General features: G+C 42.5%; 1 protein-coding gene across 1 annotated transcript; it reads right to left on the reverse strand.

Annotated features, from left to right (window-relative positions):
* Nucleotides 1-9,640: 9,640 nt before the first annotated feature.
* LOC143573085 (uncharacterized) lies at nucleotides 9,641-12,701 on the reverse strand. The gene is made up of 2 exons (XM_077058065.1): nucleotides 12,211-12,701; nucleotides 9,641-9,743 (listed from the first exon to the last, which is right to left on the reverse strand). Exons 1-2 carry the CDS (start codon nucleotides 12,699-12,701, stop codon nucleotides 9,641-9,643), a joined length of 594 nt encoding a protein of 197 aa, XP_076914180.1.
* Nucleotides 12,702-16,324: the final 3,623 nt, after the last annotated feature.

Below are 16,324 nucleotides of genomic sequence, written 5' to 3' on the forward strand. Positions count from 1 at the left end.
CATGCTTAGTAAAACAGTTCTGATAACATAATCTGATAAAATCGTTCCGCGGGTTACGCGCGAACATTTCTGGGAACTGTGCTCGTCTGTGTAAGTGGCGCTGCCACTACGAGTGAAACAAGTAATACCGTCCCGCGGGTTACGCGCGAACGTTTCTAGAAAGCGTGCTCGTCCATGCAAAGTGGCGCTGCCACTACGAGCTAAATAATGTAATGCCGTCCCGCGGGTTACGCGTGGACATTTCTGAAAAACCGTGCTCGTCCATGCAAAGAGGCGTTGCCCCTACGAGCTAATCAATAATACCGTCCCGCGGGTTACGCGCGGACGTTGTGCCGGAAAACAAGGCGCTCGTCCATGCAAAGAGGCGCGACCCCTACGAGCGGGCTCAATCCCATAGTACTGCCCCATGACCATACTAGGCACTCGTCCATGCAAAGAGGTGCGACCCCTACGAGTGGGTGGATCAAACCAGCAGTCCCTACCCTTAGAGTTCCAATGGTAAAGTGATCACTTACTCGAATTCTAGCGCACATACATCGAAAACCATAGATAACCGTTCGCATTGCTCATCATGAAACATAATTTAAACACATAATCGCTTGCATAGCTTGTAAGTATACCATGATAAAACATTATTTAAGTACGTGTCCCTCGCCCCGAAAACAGTTTAAAAGTAGTGAAAACAGTGAAAATAGGGGCTGTGAGACTCACCTGTGGTTCTTGTTAAGGGATTAATCGAGATTCGGGTTTTCTTGGTGTTGGCCTCGGAATTGAAGGTCTAGAATACGATTAAATAACAAGAAGTATATATATTAAGATCAAGAAATAGGAGAATATAAGGGTTGAAAAGTAGATCTCAATGTTATATTTTCGGCTTACCTAGTAACAGGATCGGAAATGAAAACAACGGATGCTTGGGAGAGGATTAGTGCAAGTTTGCAGTTCTTTGAAGTGTGTTTTGGGTGATAATTTAGGTTACATATTTATAGGCAAACTCAAGGGAACACAATCCCTTGCTTTAGGGGATTGTAATCTTTTCATATCTAGGTGTAATGATGATAAAGTATGGAAATTATTATTATTTATTTAAAAGTGGAGTAGTGGATAAAAGATTTTGATTTGATTTGGACAGGACATGCAGGTCTGTTGTTAGTGGGAGTAGGGTGGCTGACAGTTGACTTTTCATGTTACAGTGTACTTTTTCAGGCACTTTTGTCAGTGTACAGTAAAAAGTAGAAATCTCTGAAACACGCTACTGTTTCTTTTTGGGCGGGAATAATCTCCTTACATCTGGAGAATAAACCAAGTGTTCTGCGCGTATTACTTTGTGCGCATAGCTTTCTGCGTGAAGGACATTTCTTTGCTGCGGGTAGGTGCGTAACCTTCTCGCAGTCAGGGACATTGAGTTTCATTTGTAGGTTCTCCAGGTGGTCTTGGTATTTCAACATAGTGATCAGTTATGTTGAAGTCAATTCCATCTTGGAGCTTCAGACAAACTAGCTCTCAATGTTCCCGCCATGCGGGGAGGTTAGTTCCCTTTCCGCACGAGCATAAACGATTTGGGATGCACCCGCCTTAGCATCATGCGAGACGGTCAACCCAATAGACAACATTAAGTTATGGATACATAAAACCAATACACTCGCGCATGGCGCATATAACATATGCCCACGCTGGTTCTTATCATGGCGCGCTCGCGCAGGGTGCACATAACATGCCCGCGCTGACTAACATAGCGCGCTCGCGCAGGGCGCACATAACAAATGCACGCGCTGATTAACATAGCGCGCTCGCGCAGGGCGCACATAACAAATGCACGCGCTGATTAACATAGCGCGCTCGCGCAGGGCGCACATAACAAATGCACGCGCTGATTCTAATATGGCGCGCTCGCGCAAGGCGCATATAACATAATTACCTAATATTTAGGTTGATTACTTGGTTTAAGGGATTGGGAATTTACCGGGTGTCACATTCTCCCCCTGTTAAGAGAATTTCGTCCCGAAATTTAGGAGACGTCGCTGGCAGAAGCCATGTTCTGAAAGAGGTGTGGGTATTTCTTGCGTATTTGATCTTCTCTTTCCCAAGTGAATTCAGGCCCACGCCTTGAGTTCCATTGAACCTTTACTAACTTGATTCAACTTCTGCGCAACTTTTGTTCTTTCCAATCGGTTACGGCTATAGGCTCTTCTACGAAGTGCAGTTGTTTGTCGATGTGAATCTCTTCCAACGGTAAAATCAACGTTTCGTCAGATAAACACTTTTTGAGGTTGGACACATGAAACGTATCATGAACTCCACTGAGTTCGGCGGGTAAACGGAGTTTATAAGCAACCGGACCGATCCTTTTCAGGATCTCAAATGGTCCAATATAGCGCGGATTCAACTTTCCTCGTTTGCCGAAACGGGGGACTCCTTTCCATGGAGAGACTTTCAAAAGTACTCTATCCCCTACTTGAAACTCCAATGGTTTCCTTCGCACATCTGCGTAGCTCTTCTGTCTGTCGCGCGCTGTCTTAAGGCGATCCCTTATCTGAAAAATCTTGTCTGTTGTTTCTTGGATCAATTCTGGACCAGTCATTTGCTTGTCACCCACTTCAGCCCAGCACAGTGGGGATCTACACTTGCGCCCATACAAAGCTTCAAACGGCGCAGCCTTGAGGCTTGTGTGATAACTGTTGTTGTAAGAAAATTCAACCAATGGGAGATGAGTATCCCAGCTACCACCGAAATCGATTGCGCACGAGCGCAGCATATCTTCCAACGTCTGGATTGTTCGCTCGCTTTGTCCATCCGTTTGGGGATGATATGCCGTACTCATGTCAAGACGAGTACCTAAAGCCCCTTGCAACGATCTCCAAAACCTTGATGTGAACCGACTATCTCTATCAGAAATGATGGACACTGGGACTCCATGTTTTGAAACTACTTCTCGAATATACAATCGGGCTAACTTTTCCATCTTATCGGTTTCCTTGATCGGCAGGAAGTGCGCTGATTTAGTTAGCCGATCTACAATAACCCAGATCGTGTCGTAACCCCCAGGTGTCCTTGGCAGTTTGGTGATGAAGTCCATAGAGATTTGTTCCCACTTCCACATGGGAATTTCTGGCTGCTGAAGTAACCCCGACGGTTTCTGGTATTCAGCCTTTACCTTTGAACACGTCAGGCACTTACTGACATACGTCGCGATGGCGCCTTTAAGATTGGGCCACCAATACAGTGCTTTAACATCTTGGTACATCTTGTCTGCGCCAGGATGTACGGAATACCGCGTCTTGTGAGCCTCGTTTAATACTTGCTCGCGCAATCCTCCCTTGAGAGGGACCCATATGCGGTTAGCGAAATATAGATTGCCGTTCTCTTTAAGTTCCAAACTCTTAATCATACCCCCAAGGGATTCGTTTTTAGCAAACTCTGGTTTCAAGGCTTCTTGCTGAGCGTCTCGGATGCGGGTAGAGAGATCTGCGCGAATGGTCAACCTTAGAGTCTTGACTCGTAGCGTTTTTATTCGCTCCTTCCTACTTAGCGCGTCTGCTACCACATTCGCCTTTCCAGGGTGATACTTTATTTCACAATCATAATCATTCAACAATTCAACCCATCTTCGTTGCCTCATGTTTAAATCCTTTTGATCAAATATATGTTGAAGGCTCTTGTGATCCGTAAAGATTATACACTTTGTACCATAGAGGTAATGGCGCCAAATCTTTAGCGCGAAGACAACCGCTCCAAGTTCCAGATCATGCGTTGTGTAGTTCTTTTCATTAGTCTTGAGTTGGCGCGAGGCATACGCTATGACTTTGTCTCGCTGCATAAGGACACATCCAAGTCCCTGATGTGAAGCGTCGCAGTAAACGACGATGTCATCCGTCCCCTCGGGCAGAGACAAAATTGGCGCACTACATAACTTCTGTTTCAACATTTGAAACGCTGCTTCCTGATTTTCGCCCCAAACAAACTTCTTGTCTTTCTGAGTTAGCGCGGTCAGAGGTAGAGCTATCTTGGAGAAGTTCTCAATGAAGCGTCGATAGTAGCCAGCTAGTCCTAGGAATTGCCTCACCTCAGTTGGGGTTTTTGGCGCTTCCCAGTTTTCGATGGCCTTGACTTTGGAAGGATCAACGTGTATTCCTTTCTCGTTTACAACGTGACCGAGAAAGTGAACTTCTCTAAGCCAGAACTCGCACTTGGAAAACTTCGCATACAACTTTTCTTTCCTCAACAATTCCAAAATCAATCTCAGGTGTTGCTCATGCTCGGCCTTGGTCCGAGAGTAAATCAGAATATCATCTATAAATACAATCACAAACTTGTCCAAGTATGGTTTGCACACGCGGTTCATCAGATCCATGAATACAGCCGGCGCATTAGTTAGCCCGAAAGGCATCACTAAGAACTCATAATGGCCGTATCTAGTTCGGAAGGCTGTTTTCGGCACATCTTCCTCATGGACCCTAAGTTGGTGGTATCCTGACCGTAGATCTATCTTTGAATAATAACTGGATCCCTGCAACTGGTCAAATAAGTCGTCAATCCTCGGTAAGAGGTACCGATTCTTGACTGTCAGCTTGTTCAGTTCCCTATAGTCAATACACATTCTGAACGAACCATCATTCTTCTTAACAAACAGTACTGGAGCTCCCCAAGGTGAAAAGATTGGGCGTATGAAACCCTTATCCAATAGTTCCTGTAACTGATTGGATAGCTCTTGCATCTCAGATGGAGCTAGTCGATAAGGCGCTCGAGCTACTGGCGCAGCTCCTGGGACTAAATCAATACGAAACTCGACTTGTCGCGGCGGCGGTAATCCGGGCAAATCTTCAGGAAAAACTTCTGGAAATTCGCGCACTACTGGTAAGTCTTCAATTCTTCGCTCATCTCCTTTCTTCTCTACTACATGCGCCAGGAAGGCGTAGCACCCTTTCCTTAAGCACTTGCGCGCCTTTAGGCACGAAATCAGTTTTGTCGCAACTCCCCTTCTTTCCCCTTGAATTACCAAGGTCTCTCCGTTCAACAGTGGGATCCGAACCTGCTTCTCATGGCAAATAACTTACGCGTGGTTCTCGACTAACCAATCCATACCTATCACAATGTCAAAACTTCCCAAGTCTATTGGCAACAAGTTAATATTGAACCCGTGACCTCCCATGACTATTACACATTGTTCAGTTCTTTCGTTCGCGCATAACTGCCTACCATTGGCTAGTTCTATAGTATAAGGTGTGTCTAGCCTACTGGTCACTAAGACTAGGGAGTCTTTAAACTCAGTGGATATAAAACTTAGGTCAGCTCCAGTATCAAATAAGACAGATGCAAAATGGCCGTTAAGCAAAAACGTACCGGTTACCACATTCGGCTCTTCTTTAGCTTCGCCTGCGCCGATCACAAAAGCTCTCCCGCGAGCTTGGTTTCCCTTTTGCGGGCAATCCCGACTAAAATGCCCTGGCTTCCCGCATGCGTAGCAGCTGTCGCTCGCTCCAGCTTCTCTGATACGGCAATTCATCGCCTTGTGCCCTGGTCTGCCACATTTGGCGCATTCGATTCTTGCGCATTCACCCTCGTGGTGATACTTGCATTTGTTGCACCATGGGCGAGGCCCGCTGTATCCTTTCCTTGATGGCTCCGCGGCTTGGATCGCGTAAGCCCTTGCGCTCTCCTGCTTCTTGAACGGTGGCTGCTTGGAGTCGGACCCTCGGTGGTGAGAGTTCCATTTCCTCTTGGGATCAGAGGTTCGCTGCTCGATTCCGCGCGTAGTCAACATACCCGCACGGACCGTATCCCTTGTAAGGGTGATGGCCCGCGCTACCGCCTCATCAAAGGTTGGAGGCGCTGCGGCGTTGAGCGGAACCCTAACAACAGGAGGTAACCCAAAGATATACCTCTCGATCTTCTTTTCCTCCGTGTTTGCCATGTCTGGCACCAACTGGCAAAGCTCGTTGAACCGGTTGTTGTAGGCGTCGATATCCGTTCCTACCATGGTGTGGTTCCAGAATTCCTGTTGCAGACTCTGAATTTCTGCGCGAGAGCAGAACTTTCTCATCATCATCTCTTTCAGCTCCTCCCAGGTCCTGTGGAGAGCAACTTCTCGCCCCAATGTTTTCGTTTGAAGCTTCCACCAAGACGAAGCTGCCTCTTGGAACATGCAGGTCGCGTAAAGGACCTTCTGGTTCTCACTACATCCGCTAATGGAGAGAACTGTCTCCATCTTGTCAATCCAGTTGTAGAGCCCAATGGCCCCTTCGGTACCCTTGAATGGCCAAGGCTTACAGGCCATGAATGTCTTGTAGGAGCATCCTTTGTCCAAGGCTCCTGATTCGGGTTCTGGGGTCTCATTCTGACGACCCTGACTTGATTCGGCCTTGCTGGCCTCGTGTGTTGCGATCGCTTGCGCGATTATTTCCGCGAGTTCCTCGGGTGTCATGGTAATTCCCTTGGCTTTAGTTGGAGGCATTCTCGCTTTAAAAGAGTGAAAATATATCAAACTTAGCGCATATACTCTGAGCACATAATGTTTTTATCTTTATTTACTAGAAACTGTGTGACCCGTGTTCCTAAGTGTGTGTATAATTTCTTTTGAAAATATTTTCTTTGAAAAATATTTCATGCGATTCCCCCAACGGTTATAGTCTAGGTTAAAACTTCTTTTCCTAGTTCGCTATAACCAGTGCTCTGATACCAATCTGTCACACCCGGCCCTGAGCGGCGGAAACAGCCGGACGCGCGCGTGTGGGGATTGATAATTAAGCACGGGCCATTGCAAACATTCAAAGTAAGATTTTCATTGCGCATGAAATGTTTAATACAAATACATTACATTGTTTAAAAATTTCATAAAAACATCCAAGTATAAAAACTGTTGAAGATTTCCACGCCATATCCCCTTGCGCGGCGGGAACAACCACGCGCATCGAAGGGATAGAACTAAAATCTTCCAAAAAGCTAGTTTTAGATGTTCAGCGTGAGGTGCTCTAAGTGTGACTCCATGCGCTACCTAGTTATCTCCTGAAAGACACGTATAAACATTTGAATCAGTATAAACTGAGTGAGTTCACAAGTTTTAGTAACTTGATAAATCGTATCGCGTCATAGTCTTGATAAAAATCATTCTATAACATAATTCTGATAGCATCATTGAAACACATGCTTAGTAAAACAGTTCTGATAACATAATCTGATAAAATCGTTCCGCGGGTTACGCGCGAACATTTCTGGGAACTGTGCTCGTCTGTGTAAGTGGCGCTGCCACTACGAGTGAAACAAGTAATACCGTCCCGCGGGTTACGCGCGAACGTTTCTAGAAAGCGTGCTCGTCCATGCAAAGAGGCGTTGCCACTACGAGCTAAATAATGTAATGCCGTCCCGCGGGTTACGCGTGGACATTTCTGAAAAACCGTGCTCGTCCATGCAAAGAGGCGTTGCCCCTACGAGCTAATCAATAATACCGTCCCGCGGGTTACGCGCGGACGTTGTGCCGGAAAACAAGGCGCTCGTCCATGCAAAGAGGCGCGACCCCTACGAGCGGGCTCAATCCCATAGTACTGCCCCATGACCATACTAGGCACTCGTCCATGCAAAGAGGTGCGACCCCTACGAGTGGGTGGATCAAACCAGCAGTCCCTACCCTTAGAGTTCCAATGGTAAAGTGATCACTTACTCGAATTCTAGCGCACATACATCGAAAACCATAGATAACCGTTCGCATTGCTCATCATGAAACATAATTTAAACACATAATCGCTTGCATAGCTTGTAAGTATACCATGATAAAACATTATTTAAGTACGTGTCCCTCGCCCCAAAAACAGTTTAAAAGTAGTGAAAACAGTGAAAATAGGGGCTGTGAGACTCACCTGTGGTTCTTGTTAAGGGATTAATCGAGATTCGGGTTTTCTTGGTGTTGGCCTCGGAATTGAAGGTCTAGAATACGATTAAATAACAAGAAGTATATATATTAAGATCAAGAAATAGGAGAATATAAGGGTTGAAAAGTAGATCTCAAGGTTATATTCTCGGCTTACCTAGTAACAGGATCGGAAATGAAAACAACGGATGCTTGGGAGAGGATTAGTGCAAGTTTGCAGTTCTTTGAAGTGTGTTTTGGGTGATAATTTTGGTTACATATTTATAGGCAAACTCAAGGGAACACAATCCCTTGCTTTAGGGGATTGTAATCTTTTCATATCTAGGTGTAATGATGATAAAGTATGGAAATTATTATTATTTATTTAAAAGTGGAGTAGTGGATAAAAGATTTTGATTTGATTTGGACAGGACATGCAGGTCTGTGGTTGGTGGGAGTAGGGTGGCTGACAGTTGACTTTTCATGTTACAGTGTGCTTTTTCAGGCACTTTTGTCAGTGTACAGTAAAAAGTAGAAATCTCTGAAACACGCTACTGTTTCTTTTTGGGCGGGAATAATCTCCTTACATCTGGAGAATAAACCAAGTGTTCTGCGCGTATTACTTTGTGCGCATAGCTTTCTGCGTGAAGGACATTTCTTTGCTGCGGGTAGGTGCGTAACCTTCTCGCAGTCAGGGACATTGAGTTTCATTTTTAGGTTCTCCAGGTGGTCTTGGTATTTCAACATAGTGATCAGTTATGTTGAAGTCAATTCCATCTTGGAGCTTCAGACAAACTAGCTCTCAATGTTCCCGCCATGCGGGGAGGTTAGTTCCCTTTCCGCACGCGCATAAACGATTTGGGATGCACCCGCCTTAGCATCATGCGAGACGGTCAACCCAATAGACAACATTAAGTTATGGATACATAAAACCAATACACTCGCGCATGGCGCATATAACATATGCCCACGCTGGTTCTTATCATGGCGCGCTCGCGCAGGGTGCACATAACATGCCCGCGCTGACTAACATAGCGCGCTCGCGCAGGGCGCACATAACAAATGCACGCGCTGATTAACATAGCGCGCTCGCGCAGGGCGCACATAACAAATGCACGCGCTGATTAACATAGCGCGCTCGCGCAGGGCGCACATAACAAATGCACGCGCTGATTCTAATATGGCGCGCTCGCGCAAGGCGCATATAACATAATTACCTAATATTTAGGTTGATTACTTGGTTTAAGGGATTGGGAATTTACCGGGTGTCACATAACGACACCAAGAACATATGGCTAAAAGCTAGATAGAAACAATATGGACAAGTTACAAACAATCACACAAACACAAGATTTAGATAATCAATCCAAGTTCAAGAACAATTAACAAAAGTGTTTTGCAAAGAACCTTACATCCCGAGAGGAATACCATAAAACTAGCCACTCATTGCATGAGAGATCATTGTTGTGTCGAGTATCTTGTTACTAGCAATCCCAAACATAAACCAAATGATACAAACACCCAAAATATTGTTTTTGTCTTCCAAAATCGCCTCTAGGCCGTCCAAAATGAAAGAGTTGAGTAAAAGACACTCAAAATCGACCTATAAAAAGACATGCAAGTGGGCCTCCTCCCCGGACCGTGGGCCACAGTCTGAACCGTGGGCCACGGTTGCCCAATGTCATAGATCCAGCCACGCCAGACCATGGGCCACGGTCCACCCCACGGTTCTCCATCTCCTCCACGGTACGGTGGACTCTGGAACATTTGCTTCAGGTGGACCGTGGGCCACGGTGGAGCTCACTCCCGCTTCTTGTTTTCTTCGTATCTCTCTCGTTCCAGCTCCGTTTTCTTCATCGTTTTCTCCCGTGTTCTCGTAACGTCGCTCTCTAGCTCCTCAAACCTGCAAACACATGAGCAACCGTAGTCAACTAATTCAACGGAATTAACTTAATCACGTAAGCATATTTATATCTCTTAAATCACTTAGTTGCTTTCCTACGGGTCGCCCGTCATTTAACCCGACCCGAAACATTTTTAGATCTTTGTTATCATTTAAAATAAAATAATTATGAGTATTTAACTTTCCTATGTTCACTTTAAACCCTTCATATTTTATATATTGTACATTTCTTGTTTATAGCTTAAATAGTTCAATAAATGACCATTAATCATACACAAGGACCAAATATGCCAAAAGTTGAAACATCCCCCTCCTAACCTTCGGAGCACCGCGCGACGGGCTTCACTCCTTGTGGCCGCGTAGTGCGGTGGCTGACCTGATCAGAATCTCAAGCCGATTTCGTTTCCTTAGCTCGTTTTGGTATATAATTGATTGTTTTAGGCATGTTTGAGTAAATTAAGGACCAAGTACACGTATTATAGTCAAGATACAAGTCCTAAATCATTTTCTCCTGTCCAAGATCAAATCTTTATGAATATTTCGGTGATTCTTTCATTTAATATCATATATACTTCCTTAAACGAGTAAAACCCCATATTTAGTTCGTTTTTGCTATTCTTATATAAACAAGCCTCATTCATCTACCATAAACCTTTACATGAACCCTAAAAAGCATTCCACAGCCGTCATACCCTCTGGCCAGCTTGTATTATCCCGGTTTTTGCTTATTGGTTGAAGATTCAAGTTTGTTCGTTTGACTTTGCAAGTCTAAGGACCTTTGACTCGATATATCTCCTTGTTCGTTCACTTTCTAGGTAAGTTGTAAACTAAATTTTCGTTCATAAACATTCCCTAGTCGATAACCTTCAATCAATTTCTGAGATTGAAGGGTATTGACTGGTCAATTGCTTTAAAACCCGATAAAGGGTAAAATAGTCAACAACTTTGACTTATCGTTTTCTCACGCTTTTGTTCGGATTCAACATTCGGTCCAGAATGATTTTATTCTCGAAATGAAATTTTAAGGCTACTGACCAAAACAGGACTCCCGACTCGCTGTTCAGATTCTGGTCAGTAGCAGCTCGCTTAAATCTTAAATATAACATAACTTGAGTTGTAAACGCCCGTTTGGATTGATTCCAGCGGCCACGATTTCGTTTTTCATTGTATTATCATATTTCACAAATTCATATTCTGATCATTTATAACATTTGACCTGTAGTGGACGATTCGCTTATTCCATAGCTCGTTTAATCGCATTTATTAATCACTTATCATTAATCTAAGGTGAGTTTGATCATTCCCCTTTTTATATACTATTTTCAAATGTTTTGGGGACATATGCGTACTTATTTATATTTTATATCATACATATATCTCAAACAATCGCAAACATGATCATTGTGTGTTGTATCAATTAAATGCTATTTGCTAATTGCTATTTGTTTAAGTGTGTTTGTATCTATCAAATCTTGGATTCTCATTAGTATGATCATACAGCCTTCTTAGTAACCGGAGCCCGATTCGCTTGGCGAATGTAAAACGACAGTTTTAGTCATTGTAATTAATGCCCGATTCGCTTGGCAACGATTCATTGGCACACTAGCACGATTTGGTTATATACATGTTTTGTTATGATTTGATTGATTACTATCACATGTACTTGTTTGCATATTTAATATTTATCATTTATTATTTATTTATTATATAATTATTTGTTGTGTCAAAAATTGGTGATCATCTCACTCAACATGTGTTGTTGACAAACTCCATATTCTACGCATATGCAGGTAGCTTGTTTGTGATGCTTGTAGCACCTACTTATGGTTCCTTTATGTTTTAAAATTAAATCGTAGTTGTTTGTTTTGTTTACTTGTGTTTTTTGTGTTTGTTATTTTTGCAATGTCTTTGAAACTTTGCTAAGGAGTGGTGCTGCAGACACCCTTCCTTACCTTAGTGACTAAGAACCGATGCAAAGTATATCCTATCCTCTAGTCGGTCCACAAGATAAAAAAAATATGACTTGTTTTGTGGTATATTGTTACATAAGGCTTTAGGTTTTTTAAGCTTCTCAAACTTGTAAGCTTCTAGCTTCTTGTACTTATGGAGAATGTTGGTTAGAGATGCTCAATCTCGTTGCATGGATATAGTTTCTTTTTATGTTTTCCATGGAGTCATATTGTTTTTGGGACTCAACCTGTATACAGGAAGATATACCGTCTTGTTACATGTTGAGAGATATGGCCTAGGAGCTCAACCCTGTACATGAGTAGGAACTTCGCCGGATCTCATGGAGCCTAGTTTGGAGGGGCTCACCCATATATAGGATAATAAACAAGTATGTTACTCAAAAGATTAAATCATTCATTGATTTTTCCACTTACACAAAATAACTACTACATAGATTTTTGATGAATACCTATACTAAGAACATTTTGAGGTGCTTGACACTCCAACGACGTGGCACCTTCTTTCCTTATAGGTCATTGAGCTTGTAAGATCCACCCCTGTGGGATTCTCTGATGATGTAGGGACCTTCCCACTTGGTTCCCAGCTTCCCCTTGTCTGACTGCTTACTGGCCTTGTTATTTCTGAGAACCAAGTCTCCGGGCTTGAACGTTCTTTTCTTACTCTCTTGTTGTAGAAGGCTTCGAGCTTCTTCTTGTACCTGGCTTCTTTGATAGCAGCCTCATCACAGGCTTCTTTCAGGAGATTGAGGTTGAGCAGAACCTGCGGGTCATTATCATCTTGGTCAATGCTTCTCACCCTTCTTGTGTTTACCCCTATTTCAGCAGGGATCACAGCTTCTGAACCGAAGACTAAGCTATAGGGTGTTTTGCCATGACTGGTTTTCTCCGTTGTTCGGATGGCCCAAATAACACTTGGAAGTTCTTCTACCCACTTTCTACCATACCTTCCCAATCTTGCCTTAATGCCTTCTACTATACTCTGGTTCATTCGTTCAACTTGGCTGTTTGATTGGGGGTAGGAAACCGAGCTAAATACTTGCTTGATTTATAGCTCCTTGCACCAATGGCTGAATGGCTTCTCAGCAAATTGCTTCCCGTTGTCAGTTACTATCTCGCCTGGCGGCCCATATCTGCAAACTATGTTTTCACATTTGAAGCTTGTCACCTGCTTCCCTGTGATGGAAGCTAGGGGTTTAACTTCTGGAAACTTGGTGAAGTAATCCACAGCTACCAGTAAGAACTTCACCTTCTCTACTACTTCGGGGAAGGGACCAACAATTTCCATTCCCCATTTGTAGAAGGTCTAGGAAGATATGATGGGCACCAGATTATGTTTTGGATTAGTCTTGACGGGAGCATGAAGCTGGCAAGCTTCACACTTGTGTATCACTTCGGCAGAGTCCTTGTGCGTTGTTAGCAAGTAGTATCCTAGGTTCATCAGTCTAGTTACTACTGATGTTGGACCGGAATATGTTCCACAAATGCCTTCATGCACTTCTCTTACAAGGTAATTGCTTTGATCCGGTCCCACACGTAGCAAAGGATTCAAGTACCCTTCTTGTATAGTACTCCTTCTTCCACAACATACTGCTTAGCTTTGAGCTTCAGCTTTATGGCTTCTCCTTCTTTGGAAGGAAGCTTCCCATCCTTGAGAAACTCTAGGATGGGGGCCATCCAGGTAGTCCCCTCTTCTTCAATGACATCTTGTACTTCTAGTTCTTCAATGGAGGGGCTTCTCAATACTTCCACTAGGACCTTCTTTGTCAAATGAGAGAAGGTTAGAGAAGCCAGCTTACTAAGGGTGTTGGGTTGTTTTTTACGAGTTCTGGAAACTTGAGATAAGGAACAGTCCTTGAATTCCTTCATAAGCTCCTCGAACTTCTGCTTATACTTCAGCATTAAAGGTTCCCTTGCCATGAAATCGTTGTTTACTTGGTTGGCTACTAGTCTTGACTTGACAAAGGCACTTAGTTCTTGAATCTTCATCGCTTATGATAAGAGGAGCCCTGCAATCCAAGCCTCATATTCAGCCTCATTGTTTGTTGATACATGTTTTGTCCGCCTCGGTCTTTATTGGTTGATAATGTAATACTTTAATAGTATAGGGGTTATAAATGTAAATATGCCTAAGTGTAAGGCACATTCGTTACTCCGTAACGAACGTGTCACATTCGTCTTAAATGTAAGTCCCATTCGTTAACCCAGATTAACAAATGGAACATAACGAATGTGGGCTAATCGCTATCATTAAAGTATTAACGAATAAGTTTGTTTATTCATTAAATAATCATAAAGAATGACCTATTCGTTAAGCTTATCTTAACGAATAGGGTCATCATCTATATATACCCCCTGTAAACTATTTTAACGTAACAGTTCTGATTATTTCCGTGATTCCTCTCGTTACTCTACCCGATTATCCTCTCAACACACACAGTACACACACTAACGTATATCTAGCCTAATTGTATAACGAATCAACATGAACATCGATTTAATCACAAGATCTAGATCCGTCTGTGCTCTCTCAAGTGGTATCAGAGCCTTATGATCTGATCTTCGGTGTTGTTCGTTGCAAAATTGTATGAATTCATCAATGATTGATTCAATTTCAGGATGAATTGGTATTAATGGAGTTTTAGTGAAACAGAGTTTGTGTCTTCATTGAAATTGGAACTGTTCTTAACGTAATTCGGAGTGTTAATTAGTTAATTGAATAGTTATGGAGGTTTGAGTGTGGTTAGAGTTCGAATTGATGTCGAATTAAGTTCTGATTGAGGTGTGATTTGAATGATACGAACTGGTATATGACGAAGTGGTTAATTGATCATATTAGTTGTTGTTTGTGAATCCGAAAAAGTGTGATAAGGTTCGGAATCTAGTTACGAACAGATTGATAGTTATTTTAGTGATTTTAGACTAATAAGGACTGATTTGGACTAAGAACTGAATAAGTTTGAAAGTTTGAAGATATGAGTTCTTATTTGTTAACTGATGGGTTCTGATTCGTTAATCATGAACTGCTCATTCGTTAAATCACTCGTTAGAAATTAACTGCTCATTCGTTAATTCACTCCTTTCGTTAAAACCACATTCGTTACATAAACCACATTCGCTATATTGCTCATTCGTTCACCCCGTTCACTATTCATCCTCTATTCGTGATACTCATTCGCTATATTACTCATTCGTTAAACTTCATTCATCATTTTAACGATTATCGTTCATTCATTAAAAGTTGCAATCCACATTCGTTACTGTTCTTCCATTCGTGTGAACAGTAACCATAAGTTTTCAGTTTTTACAAGTTTAGTCCTTTAAGTTTCAACCAGTGTTATCATGGCTTCTCAGAACGCCTCGTTCTATGCTTTAGCTTCCTAAAATGCTCTAATGTAGCAAATGCTTACCATGGATAATGAAATTGGGAGCCACAACAAGGGTCCAAAATTGCTGAAATTATCCGACTTTGCTCGGTGGGACCGAGATTTCGTGCTCACTTGGGATCCGTTCATCCAAGTAGTGTACATTATCTTGATGTTGTGTATGATGCACTATTGGTTGGAAGTGACAATCTTGGCTGGACTCCTAAGGAATTCAAGAATTATGAAACTCAAGAGTTGAAAGATTTTGAGAGTGAGACTAAGGCTTATTCAACTCTTACTATGGCATTACCTGAACAAATCTTTCATCAATACACCACCATAAAGATTTTTGCATCATTATTCGATACACTGAAAAGAAGAAGCCTGGGTAATACACTAGAGAGCAAGAAAACGCTTGTGAAGTTTCAATTCAGAAACTTTATCTTGATGAAGAATGAAACGGTTGAAGAGATGATAAATCATTTTAGTCATCTAGTGGTTGAAATGGCCAATGTTAAGCTTGAGCCAACTGAGACTGATAAGATCGATACGTTGAAGAATGCATTACCTTCGTCATATTCTACTTTTCACTTTGTGTTGAAAGAAAACGGTTTCTTTCGTAACCCTGAACTTATTGCAGTGCAGTTTATCAACAAAATTGAGGAAAGAGAATTTGAGTTAAAGTGTCAAACGTCATTGAAGGACAATCAAAATTAGAATCCTTCAACTTATGCTGGAGCAATGCCAGCAAACACTTCTTCAAGTCAAAATTCTGTTCCAATCACTGCTTTCTTCACTTAATCTCAAGAGGAGAATACTAATGTAAATAATTCACCTAATGTATGCTTTATGGCATTAGGTGCAAAATCTGAGTCTACCACCAATGCTTCAATTACATTACCAAAAGTAAACCTTCAAGAAGCCGAACAATAGTTTGCCTTTGTATGTGCTTTCATGACATCATACGAACAATTGGTGGGTAGAAAAATTGCCACTAGTGAGTTAACCGATGAAGATTATGATCAAATTGATCCTGATGATCTTGAATTGATGGATCTAAAATGGAATATAGCTATGATTGTGAGAAAGGTCAAGAAGTTCATGCAAAGAACAGGAAAAGACCTTCCAACTCTGAGTAAATGAGTTGGTTTTGATAAATTGAAGGTTAAATGCTACAACTGCGGGGACTTTGGCCATTTTGCCAAAGAATGTGACAAGCCAAGAAAAGAATATTCCGGTCCTCGCAATG

The sequence above is a fragment of the Bidens hawaiensis genome, unplaced genomic scaffold (assembly GCF_021521415.1).
Source record: "Bidens hawaiensis isolate Kalapana, Puna unplaced genomic scaffold, B.hawaiensis_p1.1 tig00026194_1, whole genome shotgun sequence".
NCBI lineage: Eukaryota > Viridiplantae > Streptophyta > Magnoliopsida > Asterales > Asteraceae > Bidens > Bidens hawaiensis.

What these genes read in the sequence shown, in the direction of transcription:
- LOC143573085 (XM_077058065.1), bottom strand. Translation starts at nt 12,701, where the DNA reads ATGAACCAGAGTATAGTAGAAGGCATTAAGGCAAGATTGGGAAGGTAT. An exon ending in ATGACCTATAAGGAAAGAAG is followed by an intron (nt 9,744 to 12,210) that starts GTGCCACGTCGT and finishes ATGTGTTTGCAG; the next exon opens with GTTTGAGGAGCTAGAGAGCG.